Raw genomic sequence first — 23,431 nt, 5'->3', positions numbered from 1 at the left:
TCCGGTGCCGAGTCACAGTGATGCAAGATGGGATCTGGTCCCGGAACCGTTAGTTTACTCGAGTTGGACGAAGAATCCTTCGAAGTAGACCTCTGCGAAGTAGCCGGAGGAGTTCTTTTAAGTGGCATGTCTTATTTATCTTATTATTACAAGACTGACTTAAAAATTGTATGCCGTTATTTTATATAAACGACGGCGTAGGAAGCACTTGCAAGCACTACGCCTTCTAATAAAAAACTGGTTATGCGCTACGGATTCTTGTGAACGGCTACGCAGTCTTCTAACGTGCTACAACATAAGCTACGTCTGTACGTGTCTGATCTATGCGCTTGTAGGGAGCTTCGTTGTTTATATCTATTTCAACTGTTGCTATCCTTTTCACACATCGCACTTCTTACACATTTATGCACGCCTAGTACTTTAAAGCGCGAATTTTTATTAAATTTAACTTTAAAAATGAAATTTTAAATAATTTTAGCACAGTGGACACGTCTAAACGCTTTTGCGGTCCGAGGGGAAGAAGGATTATTGTACCATACCGAATACTGATATTAAATCTAAAGTGAACAAAAGGATAAAGGAAAAAATGCTTCCATAAAATACATATAATTTATTATAAATATATGACGTATAGGTCAAATAAATGTAAATGTTGAATGTTTTTAACAAAACAGTGTTAATAATAAGTCATTGTAACGATGTCATAGTTACGTGACTGAAACTTAAATACTTCCAATTATTTGAGTTTCAGTCATGTTACTAAGCATTAAAGGTTATTCATATTTTTACTAAAAATCTTTATACAAAAGATTTTCCCTAAGAGGAAGAGTGAATTTAAAACTTCACTTCTATTTGAAGCAAGATTTTAACCAAAGCTTGCTTAATAAAGATTTTTTCTAATATGCTCCATGAATATGTCTAGGGGATCATTATTAATATGATTAGAATTTTTATCTTTACTTTTATTTTCATCTAAATAATGCATGTGGGCCTCAAGTGTCTCCACATCATTTTCTTCAGAGTCAAAATATTTGTCTTCAGCATCTTGTGATATTTGTTGTAAATCATCATATTCTTCATTATTATCAACAGAATTGTAATCAAAATCAACATCCTTTCCCTCAATAAAACTACTATACATTTCATTAATGAATTCTTCTCGAAGTAGATTTCTTTCATTTGCATTTATCATTACCTGCTTTTGAGATACTGGTAATATAGTTGGTTTACTGTCTGGAATATCATAATCACCCCACAATTTTGGCTTAATTTTTGTTTCTCTTTCTGATTGAATATGACCTTCTTTCTGTAATAACTCATGTGAAATTTCCTCATGCTCAATTTGTATTTGCCTATTTTGTTTTTCCCTCATCTCATTTCTATCCACAGTATCGAGTATCATAGCAAGAAAATTCAAGTTGTCAGAATCAATTGCATCTCTTTCTCTAATCTCTTCATCAGTCAAATATTGACCAATCAATTGTTCATATAATAAAGGATTACGTAGCATCATTTGCTTATCACTAAAATAATCTGTATCTTGTTGTAACTTCTGTAATGCTTTATATCTTCTATTTCTTATCCTCTTATTCAAGCTTTCATCAGAAAGATATAATTTTAACTCTGATACACACTTTTGAAAGTTTTTGTCATGTACTTGAAGATTTTCAAAGTAGTGTAAATGATTTGGAGATAGAAATTTTCCAAATTGTAACAAAAATTGTATAGGGGACTGTTTAAAAAGTGTATATGCCATTTCTATTTGTTCCTTCGTTTTAATTTCCGGTTGGTTAATACTGGAATTTTTAAATGAAATTTTAGCACATCTTACAAGAAAGTCAATTATATCAAGAATTGGATCTGAGCTATCTGAGTTTTCGCCTGGAATAACTGAACTGCATGTTCCTTCCATAATAAAGATACTAACAAATATATTTTAAATAACTGACTTTTAAATATGATCTATAAAGTTATTTAATAATAAAGAAATTAAATGCAGAGCTTTTCCAAGTAGCGTCTGGGTTACGAATAGATATGATATTTTTATCTCACTCAGACTGAATTTTTTTGTTTATAATTAGAAAACGTAACAGATTTTTTTGTTCCTTAGTTACGAACTAGGTAAATAACAAAAATAATCACTGTACACTTAAATAGTATACATATTAAATACACACTTGACACTATACAGAAATTGACACTGACTGTCAACTGACTGTTATGAGTTAAGTTTTTAATAAGTAAGATTAATCCATAAAGTTAAAATCTAAATCCCTGAAATCTTCCCTATTGTTGTGTGATTTTAGTAAAATAGTGTTAAATAATATTATAGTTACAAAATTATTTGCTCTTTAATATTGTTTAATATAATATTATGATGATATTGACATTCACTAAGCTTAGTATTTATAGGGATGTACGGCCCAAAGTCTTGGATATTGTTTTTTTTGTATTTTAATTAAATCATTAATGGTACCGATAAAACCGGTTGGGTCAATCGGAAGATGATTAAGATTTAAATTTATTGATGAAATATTGGCATATGTACAATTTTCAACTATTTGGGGTGAATAGAGGTGAAAAAAAAAGTAAATAAACACGCCATATGGGATATACAGAAATTCAGTACGGGCTAGTAGAAACGGAAATGTTTGTATTGAAATTAGAAACGAGACGGGGATCACAGGCAATAAAGCAAAATTGTTGCCGGAGTTGGCGAAAGTTCCGTTGTTAAAATTCTTTAAACAAATATTTTATTATATACTTAAATTTAAAGATATGATTTTCAAAATATATATTAAATTTAAGCATTTACTTTTTATTGTATGTTCCTTTTAAGTAGTTATATTAATCAGTTATTTACATTATCCGATTATCTGAAATCAAGAATGTTCATCTGATCCATTCACCACTGTCGTTTGCGCTTGTAATGTGTTTAAAAGTTTATAGGTAATCAAAAAAATCATTTACGATAATGACATTTACTTAGATCTTTGTTTTTAAATTCATGAAACAAACACATATATCAAATTTTATACAGGAGAAAGATTGTCCAAATAACAAGTATATAAATGTGACCTTTACCCGTAAGACCCTTTAATCAAAATGTTGACAGTCTCTGTATAATAATGATGTATTCAAAATTACCCACTAACATATCAATTTATAATGAAATTACTAAATTTGAGTCTTACAGTCTAAATATATATTTTCAAAAAAAAAAGAAAGAGTGAATAGAGAAGCTAATAAAACCTTCCAATAAAGTAAAAATAATAAAGTGCAAGATAATAATGCTTAATACCGTACAGTACTTTCATTTGTTTGTATCACATTTTACAGTTACGATATTATTTTATTACGCATTATTACGATACTACTTATACGTATCATTTATAAACCGACAGTAACACTGAATTGTCTGTCAGTCATCAAATGTCAATATTTATTTATTTTTAAAGTGTCATACTTGTCGAAGCTTAGATGATAACAAAATATAGCAACAGGTTTTTACCCTAGAGTTTAAATCATAAAATGATATTATTTTAAAGTTGCTGATTAAGTGTGCTCTCAAAGATTTAATTACGAAGTATAACGTGTAAATTATGAAATTTGTTAAAGTTTTTTAGTAATGTATAAACTTTAGTTTTGTTGTTATGATGATGACTTCTTTTATGAATTTAACATGGAAATGGGAGTATATATGCGGTCCTGCTGGTTTACACCCATGGGATGATTCAACTAAAGATTTCGGAACGTGTTTTCAAGAATTGTTTCTGCAGATACCAATTTTTTTCATTCTAGCTATATCCTCTGCATATTATATTGGATATAGAAAAAATTGGGTTGTAAGGGAAAAAACACAAGAAAGAGCTATAACATTGCGAAGCTTCGTTGTCTTAGGTTTAATGTGTATTCCCATAATAAAAATATATATTTATCTAACTGATAAGGATTTAAATTTGTTTCCCATAAATTATTTCTCTGCTGGAGCTGCAAGTTTGTCATGGCTTGTACATTTTGGATACGTTCTAGCTTTAAAACATCGTCTAGGACAAAGTGCTCGGGGGCCTTTATGCCAACTTGTACTGTGGGCTATTTTAGTATTTTTGAATATAATAGCACTTCGAAGTACTAATATTACAGGAGATATAAACACTTTCAATATTGCTGCAGTATGTTGTCACGCAATATATTTTTTTACTTTGTTACCATCAAGTGACTCTAGACCAACATTCTATTCACCATGTCTTGTTGGTTCACAACATTCTCATGTAAGTATATTTTTATATCTTCTTATCTTTTACAATGCTATTTACAAAATGATTTGAAATAAATTGAAATTGACATAACAATTTGAAATCAAGCTATCAGTAAAATTTTCCAAGCCCTAGTTAATTAAATTGTTTTCATGAAGCTACACAATATACTTTTATGGTTGACATGACTTTGCTATTAGCTTAATTTTAATCATGCTATGTACTTATTTGTACTTTGAAATTTTGTACTTTGTTTATTATTTTTTACTGCTTATGCAGATATATCATCCCTGCTATAAAGCAGGTTAAACAAAGGGAATTTTATCTTAAGACACTGCCTTTTCAAAACGTTGAGTGGCAGAGCTCTTGTGTTATTACCAGAGTGAGGAAAATTATAATAATTCATTCCACAAGTGGGAATTAAACCCAAAATTGTCACAAATGAATTTCTAATCAAACAGTGAGTGGCAGCACAACAGCTTCTCAGTTTAAAATGTTTTATAATTATATTTTAGAGTGAGTACACTCCACTCCTTCCTCATGGTGATGAAGGCATTCTGGGTACTGCTATGCAAGGTTCCTCCTGTTGGTCGAGACTCACTTTTTCTTGGGTTGACCCACTCCTTCAAAAAGGTATGGTAACATAATTGTGTCATTTACTAAATTGTGTCATTTATTAACAGATTATGTAATATATATAATTGGTATAATTTTCCTTATAATATGTTTGAAGGTTTTGAAAACAAACTGCAGGATCCAGAAGAGCTACATGACATTCCAGCAAGATATAGGTGTTCTTATGTTGGAGCTAGAATGGATAGAGCTCTTATTGGTAATGTTGACAATTACCAACAATTTGCTGAAGTACCACATGAGCCATTTATAGGATCAGGTAAATTATTCATAGATGTGTTTTTAGAATCATATTGTGCCCCATATACAGCAGGTTAAGAAGAGCATACCTAGAATTAAGATACTCCATTCCCCACATACCTCCCTCATTTTATGTTGTTTCCTATTGAGTTTCATGAGTCAATGCAGCGCTATGTCTTGTTACCAGAATGAGGAATTAAAAATATTTTATGCTCCCTAGTGGGTATTGTACTCACAACTGTCGCATTTACAGTGCTAGTATATTTTAGTTAACAGGGAATTATAATTGTTATTTGTACACCATTGTGGCACTGCGGGTCAGTATTATGTTACAAAACACGATTATTGTGGGATTGATCCCCACTCATGGGAATGAATTACTTTGACTCCTGACTCTGGGAAAAAATGCAATGTGGAATATAAGGAACTAATTTGCATTTTTTAACTAGGTTATGGAGCGACAGGTGAAACACAACCCCAAACTTCAACACCAGTCACGCCAACATCACGAATACTGTTACGTCCAGAGCGTCGGCAAAATGTTTCTTTACTTCGTGCTCTACATCATTGTTTTGCACTTCAGTTCTACGGAATTGGAATTTTGAAACTTATTTCTGATATGGCAGGTTTTGCTGGGCCTATACTTCTCAATAAATTAATATCTTTTGTAGAGGATGATTCCATTGACCAGCATTATGGGTAAGTTTGAATTGTAAAAAAAATTTTTTTTTTATTAAGACACTCCATCTCCTTACATTACGCATAGTTTCGGAATATCGCTTGTTGATTGGCGGAACTCAACGCCGCTCTTCGCCGTCTTGTAATGAAAGTAATTAAAAATTTAAAAATATTAATTCTCCTAAGTGGAAATCAAACCTATAACTGTGTAGCATCTGAGTGTAAACACTCAGATGCTGTGCCGTTGCGTCACACCAGCCTCAAATACATAGAAACAATCATTTTAGGTATATATATGCGGCGACTCTCCTAGCAGCTACAATAGTTGCAGCACTATTCAATGTTCACTTCAATTGGTCTATGTCAATTATTGGACTAAAAATGCGCGGGGCCATCGTATCAACCATATTGAGGAAAACTCTTAGTGTGACTTCAACAGCACTGACTAGGGCGTTTAGTGTTGGCGAAATTACTAATTTCATGTCGACAGATACTGATCGTATCATCAATTCATGCCCCAGTTTTCATTCATTATGGAGTATACCATTACAGGTAATGTAAAAACAATATACTTATTTATATTTTTTATGAAAATTGTATCTATGATTTTCTTGCATAATTACTAATTAATATCTAATATTTTATATCTTTACTTTACATTCATATTTAATAAAGTAAAGTTCCAAAAAACATCCAGAAAATGAATATTGCAAGCAAATCGTGATTTGTGATCCATTCTAGTTTTCATTTATTTTATACACATAATTCAAAAATTAAATAAATAACATAAAAGGTAACATTTAATTAAGATTATTAATATCTTTTCAGCTCGTAATAACACTTCTTCTTCTTTATCAACAAGTTGGAATATCATTCCTCGCAGGAGTAGGGTTTTCTGTTATTCTAATACCTATTAATAAGTTTGTGGCAAACAAAATAGGTGAATTGAGTACTGAAATGATGAAACACAAAGATTCAAGAGTTAGTTTGATCAGCGACATGCTTCGTGGTATTCGCACTGTAAAGGTGCACGTTTGGGAGGACTACTTCATAAATAGAGTTTCAGGTAATCAGTCCATTGTGGCGCAGCAGAAGTGCGCGACTGTAAACGCGACGGTTGTGGTTTGATTTGAAATGTAATAGTTAATATTTTCAGTTCCCTCTGCCTACAACGCTATGTGCGGAATACAGCGTAAAGCTAAAAAAATATATTAAAGGAAATGAATGAGGCCATTTTTTAAAATTACTATTAGTATTCTCCAATAATTTTAAGAAGTTATCAAATATCAAAGATTACTTATTTTTTATTTTTTTTGCAATAATAATGCAGTTGAGAATTCGATTTTTACCTAGATTGATAAGCAGCAGTAGATCCTGGCACTAAACACGCAATGTCTCTCAATGAGTGGAAACTGGAAAGTCAGGAATGAATTGGCGGTAAATAATACTACTGTCTTTACACAATATTATTTAAATAATATTGTATTTACACAATATGTCTCATTTTCCCGATCTGGTAAGAATACACTTCAACTCCGCGTGTGTTGCAAAAATTAGATGCGAGGGTCTCTTAACATAGCTTTCCTCTGCTTACCTAACTTACATTAAAATAAAAACACGTAATTGTATACAGAGGCTCGCAGGCAGGAGTTGAAGTACCTCCGCGGCCGGAAGTACCTGGACGCGGTGTGCGTGGTGCTGTGGGCGACCACGCCCGTGCTGGTAGCCGCGCTCACGCTGGGCACGCACGCCTTGCGTGCACAGCGTCTGGACGCGCCCACTGTAAGTACCTATTTAGTTGTTACATATATAGGTTTCATTAATATTTATTTAAATTTATATTTTCATTTCTTTGCTATAGTGTAGAGGCACAGCGCAGCGTTGAGTTCCGCCATTCAACACGCAATGCCTTCAGAATTCGGCGGAAAGTGGGGAACGGAGTGTTAACACTGGGTTATCTTTGTCTGTTGAGGTTGTGTGTTGGATACTGTGTGAAACTGAGTTATATATATTTTATATTGGCAACAAGTAATGTTTTAAATTTATTTTGTTATTTAAATAAAAAAAAATTCCAGGTATTTACAACAGTGGCTTTAATAAACATGTTGATAGCACCATTGAATGCATTTCCTTGGGTTTTAAATGGATTAACAGAAGCTTGGGTCTCCATTAAACGCATTCAGAAACTATTAGACGTAAGTGGATTGTGAAAATTAGCTTAAATATATACTAAATGGTTTAGATATATTAGGAAATAATCTTAGTAACAAAAACATAATTTCATTTTTAGTTGAAAGATATGGACATTGAACAGTACTATGACCGTCTCAATACAAATAGAGATGAGGACAAAATAATTATATTAAAGAAAGCCTCATTTTCGTGGTATAAGCCCGCCCTACGTCGTCAAGTGCCTTCTAAAATGAAAAAAGACAAGGGCAAGTCTAAGCAAAAAATATCAAAACGTGTTCAGAGAAGGGAGTCTATCTCCTCTTCTGAATCTCCATTGCAAGAGCCATTTTCATTGAAAGACATATCATTGGAAATAGGTAAAGAGGAGTTAGTGTGTGTGGCAGGACCCGTGGCTAGCGGCAAAACCTCGTTACTATTAGCTCTTATAGGAGAAATGAGAAAACAAAGTGGCGATATTCAAATACCAGAAAATCTTAACAGTGAGTATCTACGAGTATGAGTATGTGTATTTGATCCGGGATGTCACTACAATTTGTAATATTTGAATTCAATATTCAAGACACTTCAAAATCCCATTTAGCTATTCATTTCATTTCATTCATTTAGCTTAGCTTGCTAAGCCCTCGCGTATGTCCAACGGAAAGCTACCTTTCCAGCAGTGACTTGTCTATCCAGTGTCATCTCGTCTCACCGGGTTGTCATTATTTGTTCTAACGTGATTTTCAAAATGCTTTTTCACTGTTAAAATATGTGAGCTGTTAATTTTACGACTTTGTCAGGTTTTGGATATGTATCGCAACAGCCGTGGCTCATACGAGGAACTATCCGTGACAATATATTATTTGGAAAACCATATGATGAGGCGAAGTTTAAATCTGTTATAGATGCTTGTGCGTTGACAGGTAACGTTGCTTTTTTTATAATAAATGTGTTTTGTGTTATGTTTGTAAGTTGTTAAGTTATGTATTTTTGCATTCATTTAATTATATTTGTCAAAATGTTTTGTATTCTTGCGTACGGGGTGATTTTGATCCCAAGTACATTGGTTAATTTATAATTTTGAACTAACTTAGATTAACACTTTCAATCAAAAATACACTTCAGCCTTAAAACATAGATTAATGTTACTTAATAGTATTAACTGATTTTTTTTGTCTATGATTAAAGAGGATTTAAACGTGCTGGGCTGGAACGCATACGTGGGAGACGCGGGCTGCACGCTGAGTGGCGGACAGCGCGCGCGCATAGCGCTTGCACGTGCCGTCTACCAGGACAAACAAGGCTAGTATTATTACTAACGATCGATCCATCGAATCGATTTTGGCTTAGGTTTTTTTTAAAGTGACTTAACCGTGAATGTTCTTAGCCATGATTCAAGGAAATATTCAGCCGTTCAAGAACCGTTTTAGTACAGCAATTAATTCCAATGTAGTTATCCTTCTAGTGGTACCTTAATTGTTTGACCGGGAGTGTCGTTGCAGTGTACCTGCTGGACGACGTGCTGTCGGGGCTGGACACGCGCGTGGCGGCACACGTGCTGCAGCGCTGCGTTCTGGGCGCGCTGCGGCACACGGCGCGCGTGCTGGTCGCGCACGCACCGGCCCACCTGGCGCGCGCGCACCGTGTGCTGCTGCTGCGCGACGGGCGACTGCACGCGCAAGGTCCACCTCTCTTCACCTTATAGAACTAACGGTTTTAATTATTCATTTTATGAAAAATATACGCATTATTGTGTTCATTTGTGTGTTACAAATTTGCACTTTATGCGAGTCATATATTGATGAGCAATGTAATTTGTCATAAAAATCATTGCATGGGCACTCTTCATGACGTTGTATTTATTATTTTCTTCGATATTCTATAGGCTATTGTGATGATAATTAATTTTTTTCTTAACGATTAATTATTTGTTATATTTTAAAATTATATTGTTTAGGACCCCCAGATATAGTTTTAAATGAAATAGAAGATTTCTTGCCGAGTGAGACGGACTCTATTGAAGAAGAGCGACAGTTGGACGTGATTGAACCTAAAAATGACGAGTCCGATAACATAAGTCGAAATAGCTTAGATAATGATGTAAGTAATTTATATAAAAAATCAGACCAATTAACATTAAAAATCAAAAACGCATAATTATTTAAAAAATCATTCTGAACAATATTAAAAAAAAAAAAACTTTCAAATATATATTCCTAAACCTTAGAGTTACATCAGATATGAATAAATAGGATTTATATAGCTATACACATTAAATTGTATGGAATAATAGGCTAATTTGAATTTATTATACAAGACGCCTTAATTCACTTTGAATCCTGTTACGATTAGAATTGTTACCATGTTCGCCATTTTTTAACAGATTTATAATAATTACAGGAAACCATGTCAGAAGGCACCGTGGGCTGGTGGGTGATCGGATTATACCTTCGTTCCGTTGGCGTTTTTCTTACTATGACCATTATAATATCTCTTTTACTTATGCAACTCTCTCAAAACTTCACTTTCCTCTGGCTAACATTTTGGCTAAAGAATCAAGCAATAAATTCGACATCACTACAAATGATAGACAACGTGCACGAAAACACAACGGTTCTCGATCACGGCATTAACATAGATGACAATATAGTACATACAATTGTTAACAAATCTATGGAAGTTATTAATATGGTTACTGGGAAAAACTTTACTGATAACGTTATACCAACCGGCAGTACTGATTATATATCGGTAGAGCCTGAGCTAAGAATACCAATCAACTCTGATAGTTATTATTTGGAAGTATATTTTGGTCTTGCTGGTCTTAATTTGGTGTTTACAATAATGCGAGCCTTCTTGTTCGCGTATGGAGGTGTTAAAGCTGCAGCTAAAATACATAAAGCTCTTCTCAGAGTAATTGTTAAAGTAAGTCTTGTTTTGTTAATAGTCATAATAGTTTTATCTAAAATTAAATATAATATTTGTTACATAAGTAAACAAAAATAACAATAATTTATTTTAATAAAATAAAAAATAATTAAAATTTTTTTTTTGTCAAGCAACAACAATAGAATTACTTAAGAACTATGTTAGTAAAACAAACAACAATAATATACAATACAAAAATTAATAAAAAACCTTTTTCATTTCTTAATTCATAATTATTTCAGGCAAATGTCAAATTTTTCGACGTCACTCCGGTTGGCCGAATAGTTAACAGATTTTCGTCGGATACATACACTGTGGACGATTCACTACCTTTCATTATGAATATATTACTGGCTCAAGTGTTTTCCTTAGTTGGTTAGTATTAATAACTGTCTTATTATTTTAGTTTTCAAGACTATCATATTATTATTTTTTTCAGCTTCATGCTTTATCCCGCAAATCGAAGGGTGGGTAGAGGGAAACTAGTGTCAGGACACTCCGTTCCCCATTTTTCGCCGTATTTTCAGACATTAGCTGTTGAGTGGCGGAATACAACGCCGCGCATTTTCTTTTCACCAGAGCGTAGAAATGAAAATATTAAACAATTAATATTCCGAATGAGAATCAACACCACCATCGTTTATTCTATTAGACGAGCGTCCCAAAGTGGTTGCCAAATTATATACATGCTTTATATAAATTATAGTCTAAGTATTTTTCTGAGTTATAAGCTATATTATTTTCATCCAAATTCGTTCAGTAGTTTTTGGGCGTGAAAGTTGAACAAACATTCACCTTGAATTTGATTTGGGATTTCTTTTAGTATTTCATATCTTTCGATTATTTTCTTCCTGAATGAACAATGTTCAATAATTCAGAAAGACTATCCTCAAAGCGGCCACGACCACGAACGTACTATATATTATATTTTATTCGTTTTATTTTTATAAAGTTTTGTCGTTTGTAAAGTTTTGCCTTGAATGGTAGGTGCAGTGGTGGTGACAGTATATGGCCTGCCGTGGTTGCTAGTGGGCGTGCTACCTATGACTTTTATATATTACAGGTGTGATTTTTAATAATTCTTCATAATTTTTAATAGGTATCTTAATAGCTATACATTCAATACTTACATAATATGTTAATGCTGATTCTGTTTTTAAATGTTTTTTTTATTTTATTTTTTTTGCCGATAGGATGGGTATTGAGGTAATGGTAGCCCATGGTTGGGATATTCGTACTATATATTTACATTATTAAAAATAATTGTAATAACATTAAATACACTAAAATGGTTATGAACAACTCTAATGTAATAAAATTAATAATAGATTTCTTTCATGTTTACCTAATAATAAAATAAGTAATCTATATATATAAAAGGACTTGTCCTCACTGACTGAGGTAAGACGCACGCACAGCCGTAACCGCTGATGTTAGAAACGTTAAATTTGGACAGATGTTTACTTTCGTAATCTGGACATCCACTAAGAAGGGATTTTGAAAAATTTTAACCCTAAAGGGGTGAAATAGGGGTTGGAACTTTGTATGGAAAAAAAGTTAAATCGGCACCGATTCTTCTAAAATTTGAAATTTATATTTTTAAAAGTATTTAATTGAACACGTGTTTCATCGTTTTCTAGAATTTTCCCCCTAAGGGTGCAAATAAGGGGTTGAAAGTTTGTATGGAAAAATCTTTAAATTGCCACCGACTCTTAAACCACCGACTCTTTTAGACTCTTAAAAATATTGAACACATGTTTCGTGGTTTATTAATATTCACCCCTAAATAAGCAAGCGAAGCTGCGCGCGTCCGCTAGTAAATGATAAAACAATATGTGCGTGCGTGTGTGTTTTAAAAATTAAAATGAACTGTCCTATTTCAGGTTACAGCGTCGCTATCGTGTGACATCGCGGCAGCTTAAACGCTTACAGAGCGTCGCGCTGTCGCCGGTGTATGTACACTTTAATGATACACTTGAAGGTCTGTATTACACTAATATATTTTTGAAGACTAATATATTATATTATTGTTAAGAAACAGAAAAACAAATGAGGATAGAGAATTAAAGTAGTTATGATAGTGACAATTGTGCCATATTCATACTTTACCTATATATTATAACTATAGTCACACTGCTTTCGCATGGAATTTTTAGAAGATTTTTTGATATTTGTAGTTTTATATAACTATGAGCATCAAAATCCACATCATTTAGATATTTAAAAAAAAATCTTTGACATTGGTGAAAAAAGTGATATTTTTTCTTACATTAAAAATATATTATAATATTTGAACGCACACACAACGTGTCGCATTTTAAATTATAATAATGTTAAATAATGAAACTGCATCAAAAAATTGTAGTGCAGAACAACTTAATAAATTAAAAAAAACGGAAGATCAATATTAAGCAGTCGACGAGGCGTGGCCTTCTAGTCGTTGTATTTACAATCTCAAATTACAATCTCAATCAGTTGATTTGATTTTAAGATTGTTCTTACTTTTGATTTTTTTCTTCTCGAGTGAACAATGCTCGAAAGATCAAAAAATGTGATCGTACAGCATACTCTACATTTTTCAAGCAGAATTAACAAAGTATATATATGTGTGATCAGGCCTCAGTACGATACGCGCGCTGGGTGCGGGCGGGCGCTGGGCGGAACGCGGTGAGGAGGGCGTGGAGCGCTGGCAGCGCGCGGCGTTGTGCGCGGCGGCGGCGTCGCAGTGGCTGGCGCTGCGCCTGCAGGCGTGCGCGGCCGCCACCACCGCCGCCGCCGCTCTTCTGGCCGTGCTGCAGCGCGCCACACACGCCGCCGACCCCGGTACTTATACACTAAAATATATCTTACAATTGCAAAAGTACAATCTCTATAGGATGACTCTAACTAAGTCTAACAAATGTATAATTGAGTTCTCCGTTCATTCTTAATAAAAAAAACATATGTTCATTCTAGATATATATTTTTTTCATATTCATCCGATCGTGGTACTACTACTATACTGTATAGTCCATACTGTGATACTTGATCGCAAAAATTATATTAACATTATAACAATATTACCCAACTATACAAATTGAATGATGTGTGATTGTTTTGCCTTTAAAGGTCTCGTGGGGCTCGCGATATCGTACGCGCTGTCGATGACGTCCATGTTGAGCAACGTTCTCAACGCCTTTACGGAGACAGAGCGCGAGATGATCGCTGTCGAGCGCGTTGGCGAATACATTAGAGAGGTCAGATTGACTCAAATAAAGTACCATTAGCTTTCCATCGATTCATCATACAGTAAAATAAATATATATTTTAGGGGAATCCTTGGATGACGATGTTATGTTTGTTTCTCAATATCGACTACAGTAATAAATATAAATTGCCGCTACAATCTAAGTGTTATTCCTCTTAAATAAAATCGCAAATATAATCCTTTACATTTTTATATTGTAACACTAGGTTTATTAAAAAACCGGCATTTTAATTTATAGGTTGAAAGCGAGAAAATTGATGGGGATTCACCTCCGTACGGCTGGCCATCTCATGGAGTGATTAGCTTTGAAGATGTTCATCTTCAATATGGGTAAATATAACAGCACTACTTTTTTATTAGTATATCATCAGTTGAAAGTAATACACCATTAGTTTGAAACTGATCACTGTCTGAACGTGGAAGCTATATGAGAAATATATTATTGAGGGCATTTATTGATGAAATAAAACCCAAAACAACAATTTTTAAAATAATTGTTTGTTTTTTGTCCGTTTCACTTTTATATTTTGATGTGTGAAGTGATAATTTAATTGGAACACGGAACTAATTTAGAATTGTAAATAAATTATTATGTACTTCTTTCTAACGGGTGAAGCAGCGACCGGGTCGCTATATTGTTGATAAAATTGGGAAAATTGAGATATTACAGAACACAGTAAAATGATAACGATGTTGTGCATGCATGGTGCTTTGATAACTATATGCGAACTAATTTATTTATTAAAAGTATGAAATATAAATTATTTACCAAACCTTATTGGTATAATTGTCACCATATATAACATATGTCTGTTTGTATTATAAATAATTGGATATATTGCAATTTTAAGTATAACAGTATAACTTTTATTAAAAGAGCTTTTATAGAAGGACAGTAGATTTAACATACGTTATGTACATATTAGAATGAGTTTACAATAATACAGGGACTTGGCATTCCGCTTGGTAACCAATGCTATATTTTCTGCTTTCCACCGACACTAAGACAATCCCGCGCGTATCAAAACAAGTCCTATACGTAAAAGACATTGTTCCGCCTGCGTTACCCCAGAGAGAGCCCCATTTCTCACTATTGTCCACTGCAACTATACTAAATGGCGTAAAATTAACTGATGCTATTATAACATATGTATAACGTACTAACAGTAGCAGCAGCAGCAGCAGTCCGAGTGCGCTGCGCGGGCTGTCACTGGCCTGTCACCCCAGCGAGCACATGGCGGTGGTAGGGCGCACGGGCGCCGGCAAGAGCTCGTTGCTGCGTGCCGTACTGCGCCTGGCGCCCGCGCGCGCCGGCGTCGTGCGTGTGGACGGCGTCGACGTCGCCACGCTCAACCTGCACGCACTCAGGTATGCTTCTTTATGAGTGTAAACGCGACGGTTGTGGATTGGATTCTCATTTGTGGTAATGAGGCAAAATGCGTCGTTGATTTCCACCACTCAACACCTCATGTGTGGAAAAATCGAGCGGAAAGTCGGTAACGGAGTTTCTTAACACAAGGTTTCCTTACAAACATGTAGTATTGTTAGTTAGTTAAAATAGTAAATATTTCATTTCCTTGAGTGGGAGGCGAACCTACAACAGTTTACAGTCGCCCGCTAATGTCCATGCGCCACAGGTGGCGTCAATCATAATATAGTTTTTTTTACTTTTAATTTTTACGTTAAGTAAGACACACAATGATTTTTAATAACACAAAAATAATGCAGATCGCGTATCGGCATGATACCTCAAGAACCATTCATCTTTACGGGCACCATCTTGGAAAACGTAGACCCGCTAGACCAGTACCTGGAGGCGGAAATATGGCGCGCCCTGGACGCGTGCGGTGCGCGCGCCGTCGTTGAGGCTCGCGGTGGTCTGGAAGGGCCCGTTCTGCCGCTCGCACGGGGACACGCGCAACTTTTGTGCCTCGTAAGGGCGTTGCTTCATAAGCCTAAGGTAATTAGGAGGAATTATATTATTTATCTATCAGTCAATGTGAGAAAATCATGCAATATTGCTTTCATAATCTTCTTGTCGTTTAATTTGCTTATAAATAATGATTTCATAGAATGATATTAAATTCAACCTGTTGCACTAAGTACGAACAAACTAAACCTTGCCGATCTACCACTTTTCATTCTCATACAACATACCCGAACGAGGAAGGAATGTCTCTCGTTCTATTTTGGGTAATAAACCTAAACAACGTTCAATTTCACTGTATTACGAGTACGACTCGATTTCGTAAATGAAGCGACGTTGCTGCTTTGAAAGATTAGTATCTAACGGCGTCTTATTTTACAACGATAATTTGATTATTTACTTTGTTAGAAAAAAAAACCACTTTAATTTTTGGCAAAATTTCATTCTTTTTCATTTTATTAGGCTTTTATAGAGTAGTTAAAACTTTAAATAAAATTTAAAGTTGTACATAAAACCACTGTATATTAATAAACTTGCGGCCCGCCTGTGGCTTCGCCCGCTTGAACTTAATTTTTTACACATAAGGTATTGTTTAAATTTCATAAACACGCACAATGTCCTAGTCATTTATATTTATTTATTCATAAAACTTGTTTCAGATCTTGCTCGTAGACGAGGCAACAGCCAACCTAGACGCGGACACAGAGCGGACAATATTAAACACAATGCGTACAGCGTTCGGATCGAGTACGGTGCTATTTGTGGCGCACCGCCTCACGGGCGCGGTCGAGTGTGCCCGCGTCGCGGTGCTGGGGACTGGACGCCTGCTCGAACTACGCGCCCCGCATGACGCACTAGCCGACCCTGATTCGCACCTGTATCATTTGGTCCACGCTGAACGATCTCTGTAGTATATATTATGTATAAGTTAAAATTTATTGAAGAAAAGATAATTGTGTAATATGTTATTGAAAAAAAAATTGGCGGATACGGTCCCGTTGGGCATGCGCGATCGAATGTACCCGTGTCGCCGTACGGGGCGGCGCACGCCTGCTCGACCTCTTCGGATCTTATAGTAGCATATAGGATGCAATGCACCCGGACCAACAAAATTGTGAATACACAATTTTCTACCAGCATTCTAACTTTTATGAAATTGTACAATCTGAATATTTCACAGCTGCGGAAAATTGTTAGTTTTAAAATCGTTAGAATTGGTATTTGGAATTGGCACCAAGGCAAAAGCCCGGCGTTGAGTTCCGCCACTATACACGCAATGTCTCGAAAAATTCGGCTGAAAGTGGAGAATGGAGTGTCTTAACATTAGGTTCGCTCTGCCTTACCCTGCTGTACGCGGAATACAGCATGAAGCTGATTTAATTTTTGTCCGTGGAGTCAACCTGTTGAGAACTCAACCCCGCGCCTTGTCTTGTTACCAGCTGCTGTGCTACGACCAGCGTTGCCAGATTTTGTCCAAGAGTAAAAGAACGGGACATTTATCTCTTAATTTAACTTATTACAACAAATAAAGTTATTAAAAAAGAATTACTTGTAAGTGCGTGGAATAATTGACGAAAAGAGGGACCATGCTTAGCTCGTTCAAGATATTTATATTTGGGTTAAATCGGGACGTCCGGCAACGCTGACCACGACGGTCTTTTAAAATATATTGATTGATAATTTATAATTATTTAGTTATATGATCAGTAAGCAAATGAAAATGGCCTTGGCAGTGGCAGACTTTCAGAATTTAAGAATTAAAATGAGCAAACTTGTAGCAATCTGAATAGTGTATATTTTTTTATTATTATCATATTATTTACATACTTGTCTTATTCTATCTTCTGTAATTTCGTGAGACTTGCAGCAAAAAGATAGGGAAGCAAGAACTAATTAATTAACCATAATATTCAACAGTATCATCTTAACCCTACCGTAAATACAAATTATAAATGAAAATTGATTATTTTTATATTAGATATAGGTTTAAATAGTGGCTTGCTGCATCGAATAATGCCTGCTCAATGATTCTAATGTAATTTATTATATGTTAAGAAAAAACGCTGTTCTAATAAATTGTATTTTTTTAATTATAATTTAATATAGTTTCCTATAAAAGAATAAGTCAGTGTATCAAAATTATTCCAAAGCTCTCACACTATTATTTGGTAAAGTAACTACTACTATTAATACACTATGTTTAAATATTTTTACAAATTAAAATCTTGGAGCTCTGAAACTATAACAATGTATTTAATGTTTACTTTTGCTTAATAATATTTAAAATATATTTCCAAAGATAAATCCTTGAGATATTTGTGATATTAAGTTTTGTAATGCTTTTTGGATAACTAGAAGAACACTAGAAGAATAGGGCAGAGACACATTATTCCAATTATTTAAGGAAGTAGTCAATTTTAGTGAGTAATGTTGTCGAATTATTACATTATATGTATTTTTATACCATAAATATATATATTTTTTAAATAAACTAATTCTTTATCATTATATTATATCATTGCTGTCCAAATGTATTGTTGCGAAGTATTAAGTTTTATCATGTTAGCTTATATTAAAATAATAGTCAGATTTATTATTGAGAAATATTTAATGTAACTTTTAATAAGATGCTTATGTCCTAAAGATTTTTAAGAGATGTGAGCATTATGATACATGCATGTTTCCGGAGCAAAGCATGATTATATTGCATTTTTTGCTTATTTTAGTTAGTTGATGATGTTGATAGGATAGGATACAATGTTTAGTTATTTGTTTATATCCAAATAATTGTACATGGAGTATCAAACAAATATATTCTTCTTTTATTATTTTTTACTGTAACTTATATTATTCTAGAAGTTATTCAGTGATATTAGAAAGTGCGAGTCAATTATTATCATGATAATTATTATTCTTAAGTGAATTAGGTTGGTTTTAATATATGTAGTGTATTGGCAAATAATATGTTACAACATATTTTTTTATATCAATCTTCCTTTTCTTACATTGTGAATACCTATAATATTTAAATTGTATCTGACGCTTCTTTACACTAATATTTAGCAAATAGAAAATATTTTCAACACCTATTTGATGTATGTTATTTCAAAGCTCTTTTGTAATTAACACATTGATATTAAATTTATTAACTATATATTTGACTGTAATAAATAATTTGTTTTCGTAACTTGGTAAATATTTATTTTGTTCAAGTATCATATTCACATGTTTCGCTCTTCTGGCTTTTTGTATGGGTAGTCGATGTAGTCGAATATTTCCTCTTCTGAAGTTACAGGTACCGGCTCCCCTGGAACACCTAAGATGATTTATTTATATAATTTCAATCTTGAAGAGAGATCTCTTCTCCAAAAAAGAGAGATCTCTCTCGCCTCAGTATTGAAAAGATATAATAAATAAACATTTAATTTTAATATACTTTGAGTTTTATTTTGTACCATTCATATCACATTCATTTTTTTAGACTAGTTTTTTAACCTACCTTCCTATGAGTGTTTTTTTTTTCAATATCTACTTATCAGTAAATTTATTCACTGTTTTTCTGGATTATTATAACAAATCTAAATTTAATATGCTTAGAAGTAAGACAATTTTTTAAAGGTATATTTTCTGAGGCCAATATTTTTTTGTTTGCTTGTAACTAATTAAATAAGTATAATTTGTCTTTAGTTCTACAATGATCTTATTTTAAAATATTTTTATTTTCTCACTTAGATACCATTATTAAAGTACCTATACAGTATATAGTACGGTCGACGAGTCGTGTATCTGTAATTTAGCGCATTGTTCACTCGTGCAGAAAATAATCAAAAATAAGAAAAATATCTACCGTCGACCGACTGACGACCCGTCTACCGCACTGTACAATCAAGTCTCACCAGTAACACCGATTGGCCGTAAGGAATATTCATTTAAAGTAAATCCAGTTAGCAAGGCGTGTGCCCTCATCTCCTTGTTAAATACGTCGCTCCCGGTGAAGTAAAGTACTGCGCAGTGGAACTGTTCGCGCGGGACCAGGCGAATGTCGAGGCGGCGGTGCGTGTGCGTCGCTGATAGTCGGCACACTCCCTAGCACAATGTAATTGTAAAAAAAGTAACATTTATATTAGCTATAGTCTATTCATTTGGCCTTGAGAATGTAAACAAGGTTTCTCAAACTTTTATTTAGTTTTTTATTTCTATTCAATTTTTGTCAAGAGGAATTACCATATAAATCGAAAGCAGTTAGCTGAGCTTTCAATTATTACTTTACTAAATGATTTTACTACTAAGATATTTAAATAAATATAAATATATTTCTTTCTTTCATTGTTTCTTAATAATAATTAAATAAATAATAATTAAAATTTTAAATTATTTATGCACATTATTTTATACCTACCATAAACTTAGTATCTCCCATTGAAATAACATCAGTGACAAGATCGTCTAATGCTGCTACTAACTTCTTTAACATGTTTTCGCCATATTTTTTCTTTTCGTTAGTAGAATTTAAGGAAGAGTGAGTGACCAATGCGTCTATATCACCGCTTTCTGCCTTACCTCTCCTAAGGCCAAATATAATTTTTTTTTATTAAAAATTCAAACACAAAGTAATCATAAAGTTATTAAATATAATTAGAGGCCAATCGTGGCGTAGAGACAGAAATGTGTGAATGTAAACGCGATGGGTTGCGGGTTTGATTTTCATTCGAGGAAATGAAATATTTAACAATTCTTCGCTCTGCTGTCGAGGAAAAGCGGCATTGAGCTGCGCCAATCAGCACGCAATGCCTCCAGAAATGAGCGGAAAGTAGGGAGCGGAGTGGTTTAACATTAGGCTCCCTCTGCGTACAAGCTGAAAAAAAATATATATCCAACCAAATTATATAATCAACCTGAAGCTGCCGCAAATAGTCACGGTAAATTCTGAGTCCAACGTGCGAACTCGATCAATAATTTTTTCTTCAATTTTTTGAATTTCCTGTCGAGGAATCTTGTTTTCAAATTCTTCAAAATACCTTTAAAAATATAATAATAAGATGACTGAATTTTTGTGCCCAAAAACCAAGTTATATGAATAAAACATTTGAATACGAAAACAAATGAATTATATACTTTTAAGATCTTAAATACTTCTATTTTTATACCACATTGTAAATAGCGCATTTAACTTACTTTAATCCGATAAGTTGATGATGATTTAATTTATTGTCCATAAGTCTCAAGTCTTGCAATGTTTTTATGCCCATGTTCACAAGATCTGCCGCTTTTACTGGCCCAATGCCAGACACCCTTGTCAACAAACTTATCGCCTGAGCAGTTTCATCTTGATGTATATTTTCTAATTTTCTCAATTTTCCTGTTTGCAAAAATTCGTCAATTTTTTTGGAAATTTTGTCTCCTATTCCATTGAGTTTCTTTGCTTCATCTCCTGATTCTATTCTTTTATTGTGTGATGCTAAAACACTTACTGCTTTTCTATAAGCGTTATATTTGTGAATATTACGGCTTACATTTTTTTCATATTCAGCTAATTCCATTAGGAAATCACAGAAATCCCCATTTAAATTATCATTCGAAGATGGATTTTTGCGCTTGCTCATATTTTATTGCTAAAGAAAATAAGTAAATAAGTGTTAAAATTAATTTATTTTATTTATGTTTATATGCATAAATAATGAATAAAATTGATACGGGAAGAAAATAGAGAAGCGTAGAATGAAACATGGAACTTAAATTGGCGCGCAATTTCATGATGTTGGTATAGTAAAAGATGTTTGACGTATTTGACATTTACCAAACCAAATATTTCTTGAAAATGTCTGTCAACGCTTTGGAGTGTTTTTATTTTGGGATCGAATTATTTAATATCATTCTACTTAAACTAAATTAGTATCTAAATTATAAAATAACCTACTTAAAATAAAATAATTATGTGAAGTAATTACCTGTCGAAACTCCTTATTCAAGATCTTCACAATGGATAACGTAACAGAAAAATTATTCCAATATTTTGGTTATCGAAAATTTAAAAGTGAACTGCAAGAAAGAGCTGTAAGGGCAATTGCAAGAGGTAAAATTGAATATTTGAAGGCTCGTCTATTTAGAATATTCCGCTTGTGTCTCGAATAAAATAGTAAATTGCCGTCTATCAAACTTGATCTTTAATTCTTAATGACAATGTTACCATATGTATATATTTAAAACTTATACATATTATTAATAACTATTTGATACTATTTTGATATGATTAACAGTTATCGCTTCCAATTTACATTAATTTTCTTTATTGTATTTCTTTTTAGGTGTTCATGATGTGTATGTGTCAATGCCTACAGGCTCAGGAAAATCTTTATGTTTTCAATTACCAGCTATGTTACAAGATAATAAAGTTGCTATAGTATTTTCCCCATTATTAGCTTTAATTAAAGATCAGATAGATCATTTAACAAAGCTAAAAATCCCAGCTGAATCTGTTAATTCTAAAATGACAACTAAAGATAGAGAAAGAGTTTTAAATGATCTACGAAGTATGAAGCCCAATACAAGATTTTTATATGTAACTCCCGAGCAGGCAGCTACAAGCACATTCAAGTCCTTGTTAGAGCATCTAGTCAAATACAAAAAAGTCTCGTATATAATAGTCGATGAAGCTCACTGTGTTAGTGAATGGGGCCACAACTTCAGGCCAGATTACCTCAAATTAGGTGATTTGAGAGAGAACTTTAAGAGTATACCATGGGTTGCACTCACTGCTACAGCAAGTGTTGAAGTCACAAAAGACATATTAGCAAATCTCAAACTACTCAATCCTGTTGCACAATACAAAACACCAAGTTTTAGACGAAATCTCTATTATGATGTAGTTTTTCAGAATTGCATACAGGATGAAATTGGAGATTTAGTTGAATTTCTGAAAAAGCACTTAAAGGATGGTGATAATATTAAAGCAGTAGGTGTTTCTGAGTTTCATGCACTTTTTATATAGTGTGTAAAAGTTTTATTTAGTGTAATTTATTTATCTTAGTTAATATATAGAGCAATGTAGATTTTATTTCATATATTCATTTAATTTTTTTGCATTTGCTTATCCTTTAATTATTTGTATTAAAAAAAATGATTTTAGAGAGACAAAAGTGCAGCTATTGTGTATTGTCGTACTCGGGAACAGACAGAAGAAATTTCAAGCATGCTTACAAAAAGAGGATTAAACTCCTTAGCCTACCATGGAGGTATGAAACATTTAAATATTTCTTATAAATAAAGTATAATTAGTATTTTTTTTACTTTTACATATCCTGTCTAAAGCAGGATAGGTAGGTAATGCTTTTTGCCCAATTTTCCAGATAT

The 23,431-nt window shown here is 33.4% G+C and overlaps 4 protein-coding genes across 8 annotated transcripts in view; 2 read left to right on the top strand and 2 right to left on the bottom strand.

The window, feature by feature from the left end:
- Nucleotides 1-590: 590 nt before the first annotated feature.
- LOC146528804 (coiled-coil domain-containing protein 97) lies at nt 591-2,335 on the bottom strand. Of its 3 annotated transcripts, none has more exons than XM_085202765.1 (2): nt 2,178-2,335; nt 591-1,796 (listed from the first exon to the last, which is right to left on the bottom strand). In XM_085202765.1, the coding sequence occupies exon 2, from the start codon at nt 1,754-1,756 to the stop codon at nt 881-883; it is 876 nt and encodes a 291-aa protein (XP_085058891.1). In that variant the 5' UTR covers nt 1,757-1,796; nt 2,178-2,335; the 3' UTR covers nt 591-880. The 3 variants fall into 3 exon arrangements, with proteins under 3 accessions (XP_085058891.1, XP_085058890.1, XP_085058889.1); XM_085202764.1 differs by lacking the exon at nt 2,178-2,335 and adding an exon at nt 1,928-2,171; XM_085202763.1 differs by lacking the exon at nt 2,178-2,335 and having other exon boundaries at nt 591-2,171.
- Nucleotides 2,336-3,450: 1,115 nt separating this feature from the next.
- LOC146528803 (ATP-binding cassette sub-family C member 10) lies at nt 3,451-19,516 on the top strand. Of its 3 annotated transcripts, none has more exons than XM_085203293.1 (23): nt 3,451-4,271; nt 4,772-4,889; nt 4,990-5,148; nt 5,579-5,828; nt 6,095-6,359; nt 6,636-6,873; nt 7,441-7,589; nt 7,883-8,002; nt 8,098-8,479; nt 8,780-8,902; nt 9,168-9,281; nt 9,482-9,661; nt 9,937-10,079; nt 10,380-10,904; nt 11,150-11,282; nt 11,895-11,970; nt 12,791-12,888; nt 13,524-13,730; nt 14,016-14,143; nt 14,393-14,484; nt 15,328-15,522; nt 15,883-16,114; nt 16,741-19,516. In XM_085203293.1, the coding sequence occupies exons 1-23, from the start codon at nt 3,654-3,656 to the stop codon at nt 16,990-16,992; spliced, it is 4,797 nt and encodes a 1,598-aa protein (XP_085059419.1). In that variant the 5' UTR covers nt 3,451-3,653; the 3' UTR covers nt 16,993-19,516. The 3 variants fall into 3 exon arrangements, with proteins under 3 accessions (XP_085059419.1, XP_085059418.1, XP_085059417.1); XM_085203292.1 differs by having other exon boundaries at nt 15,325-15,522; XM_085203291.1 differs by having other exon boundaries at nt 15,322-15,522.
- On the bottom strand, nt 18,871-22,168 carry LOC146528802 (DNA polymerase beta-like). Its single transcript, XM_085203305.1, has 6 exons — nt 22,030-22,168; nt 21,257-21,693; nt 20,977-21,099; nt 20,481-20,646; nt 19,978-20,167; nt 18,871-19,397 (listed from the first exon to the last, which is right to left on the bottom strand). The coding sequence occupies exons 2-6, from the start codon at nt 21,682-21,684 to the stop codon at nt 19,303-19,305; spliced, it is 1,002 nt and encodes a 333-aa protein (XP_085059431.1). The 5' UTR covers nt 21,685-21,693; nt 22,030-22,168; the 3' UTR covers nt 18,871-19,302.
- LOC146528801 (ATP-dependent DNA helicase Q5-like) overlaps nt 22,021-23,431 on the top strand; it is an 8,003-nt gene continuing 6,592 nt past the window's right edge. The window contains exons 1-3 of the mRNA XM_085203296.1: nt 22,021-22,154; nt 22,387-23,033; nt 23,208-23,313. Of these exons, the coding sequence (XP_085059422.1) occupies nt 22,061-22,154; nt 22,387-23,033; nt 23,208-23,313 (847 nt within the window). The 5' untranslated portion in view covers nt 22,021-22,060. The remainder of the gene's footprint in view (nt 22,155-22,386; nt 23,034-23,207; nt 23,314-23,431) is intronic.

The sequence above is a fragment of the Heliconius melpomene genome, chromosome 19 (assembly GCF_056956725.1).
Source record: "Heliconius melpomene rosina isolate 202511_hmr_F chromosome 19, ASM5695672v1, whole genome shotgun sequence".
Lineage (NCBI taxonomy): Eukaryota > Metazoa > Arthropoda > Insecta > Lepidoptera > Nymphalidae > Heliconius > Heliconius melpomene.
This window is presented reverse-complemented; position numbering and strand designations above follow the sequence as displayed.

Excerpts from the sequence above, each read along its gene's own strand:
- LOC146528804 (XM_085202763.1), bottom strand. The coding sequence starts at position 1,912 with ATGGAAGGAACATGCAGTTCAGTTATTCCAGGCGAAAACTCAGATAGC.
- LOC146528803 (XM_085203291.1), top strand. The coding sequence starts at position 3,654 with ATGATGATGACTTCTTTTATGAATTTAACATGGAAATGGGAGTATATA. Across the intron at positions 4,890-4,989 it reads TGACCCACTCCTTCAAAAAG|GTTTTGAAAACAAACTGCAG; the intron begins GTATGGTAACAT and ends ATATGTTTGAAG. Across the intron at positions 15,523-15,882 it reads CTCAACCTGCACGCACTCAG|ATCGCGTATCGGCATGATAC; the intron begins GTATGCTTCTTT and ends AAAATAATGCAG.
- LOC146528802 (XM_085203305.1), bottom strand. The coding sequence starts at position 21,684 with ATGAGCAAGCGCAAAAATCCATCTTCGAATGATAATTTAAATGGGGAT. Across the intron at positions 21,100-21,256 it reads CATCAACTTATCGGATTAAA|GTATTTTGAAGAATTTGAAA; the intron begins GTAAGTTAAATG and ends ATATTTTTAAAG. Across the intron at positions 20,168-20,480 it reads TGGGAGATACTAAGTTTATG|GGAGTGTGCCGACTATCAGC; the intron begins GTAGGTATAAAA and ends ACATTGTGCTAG.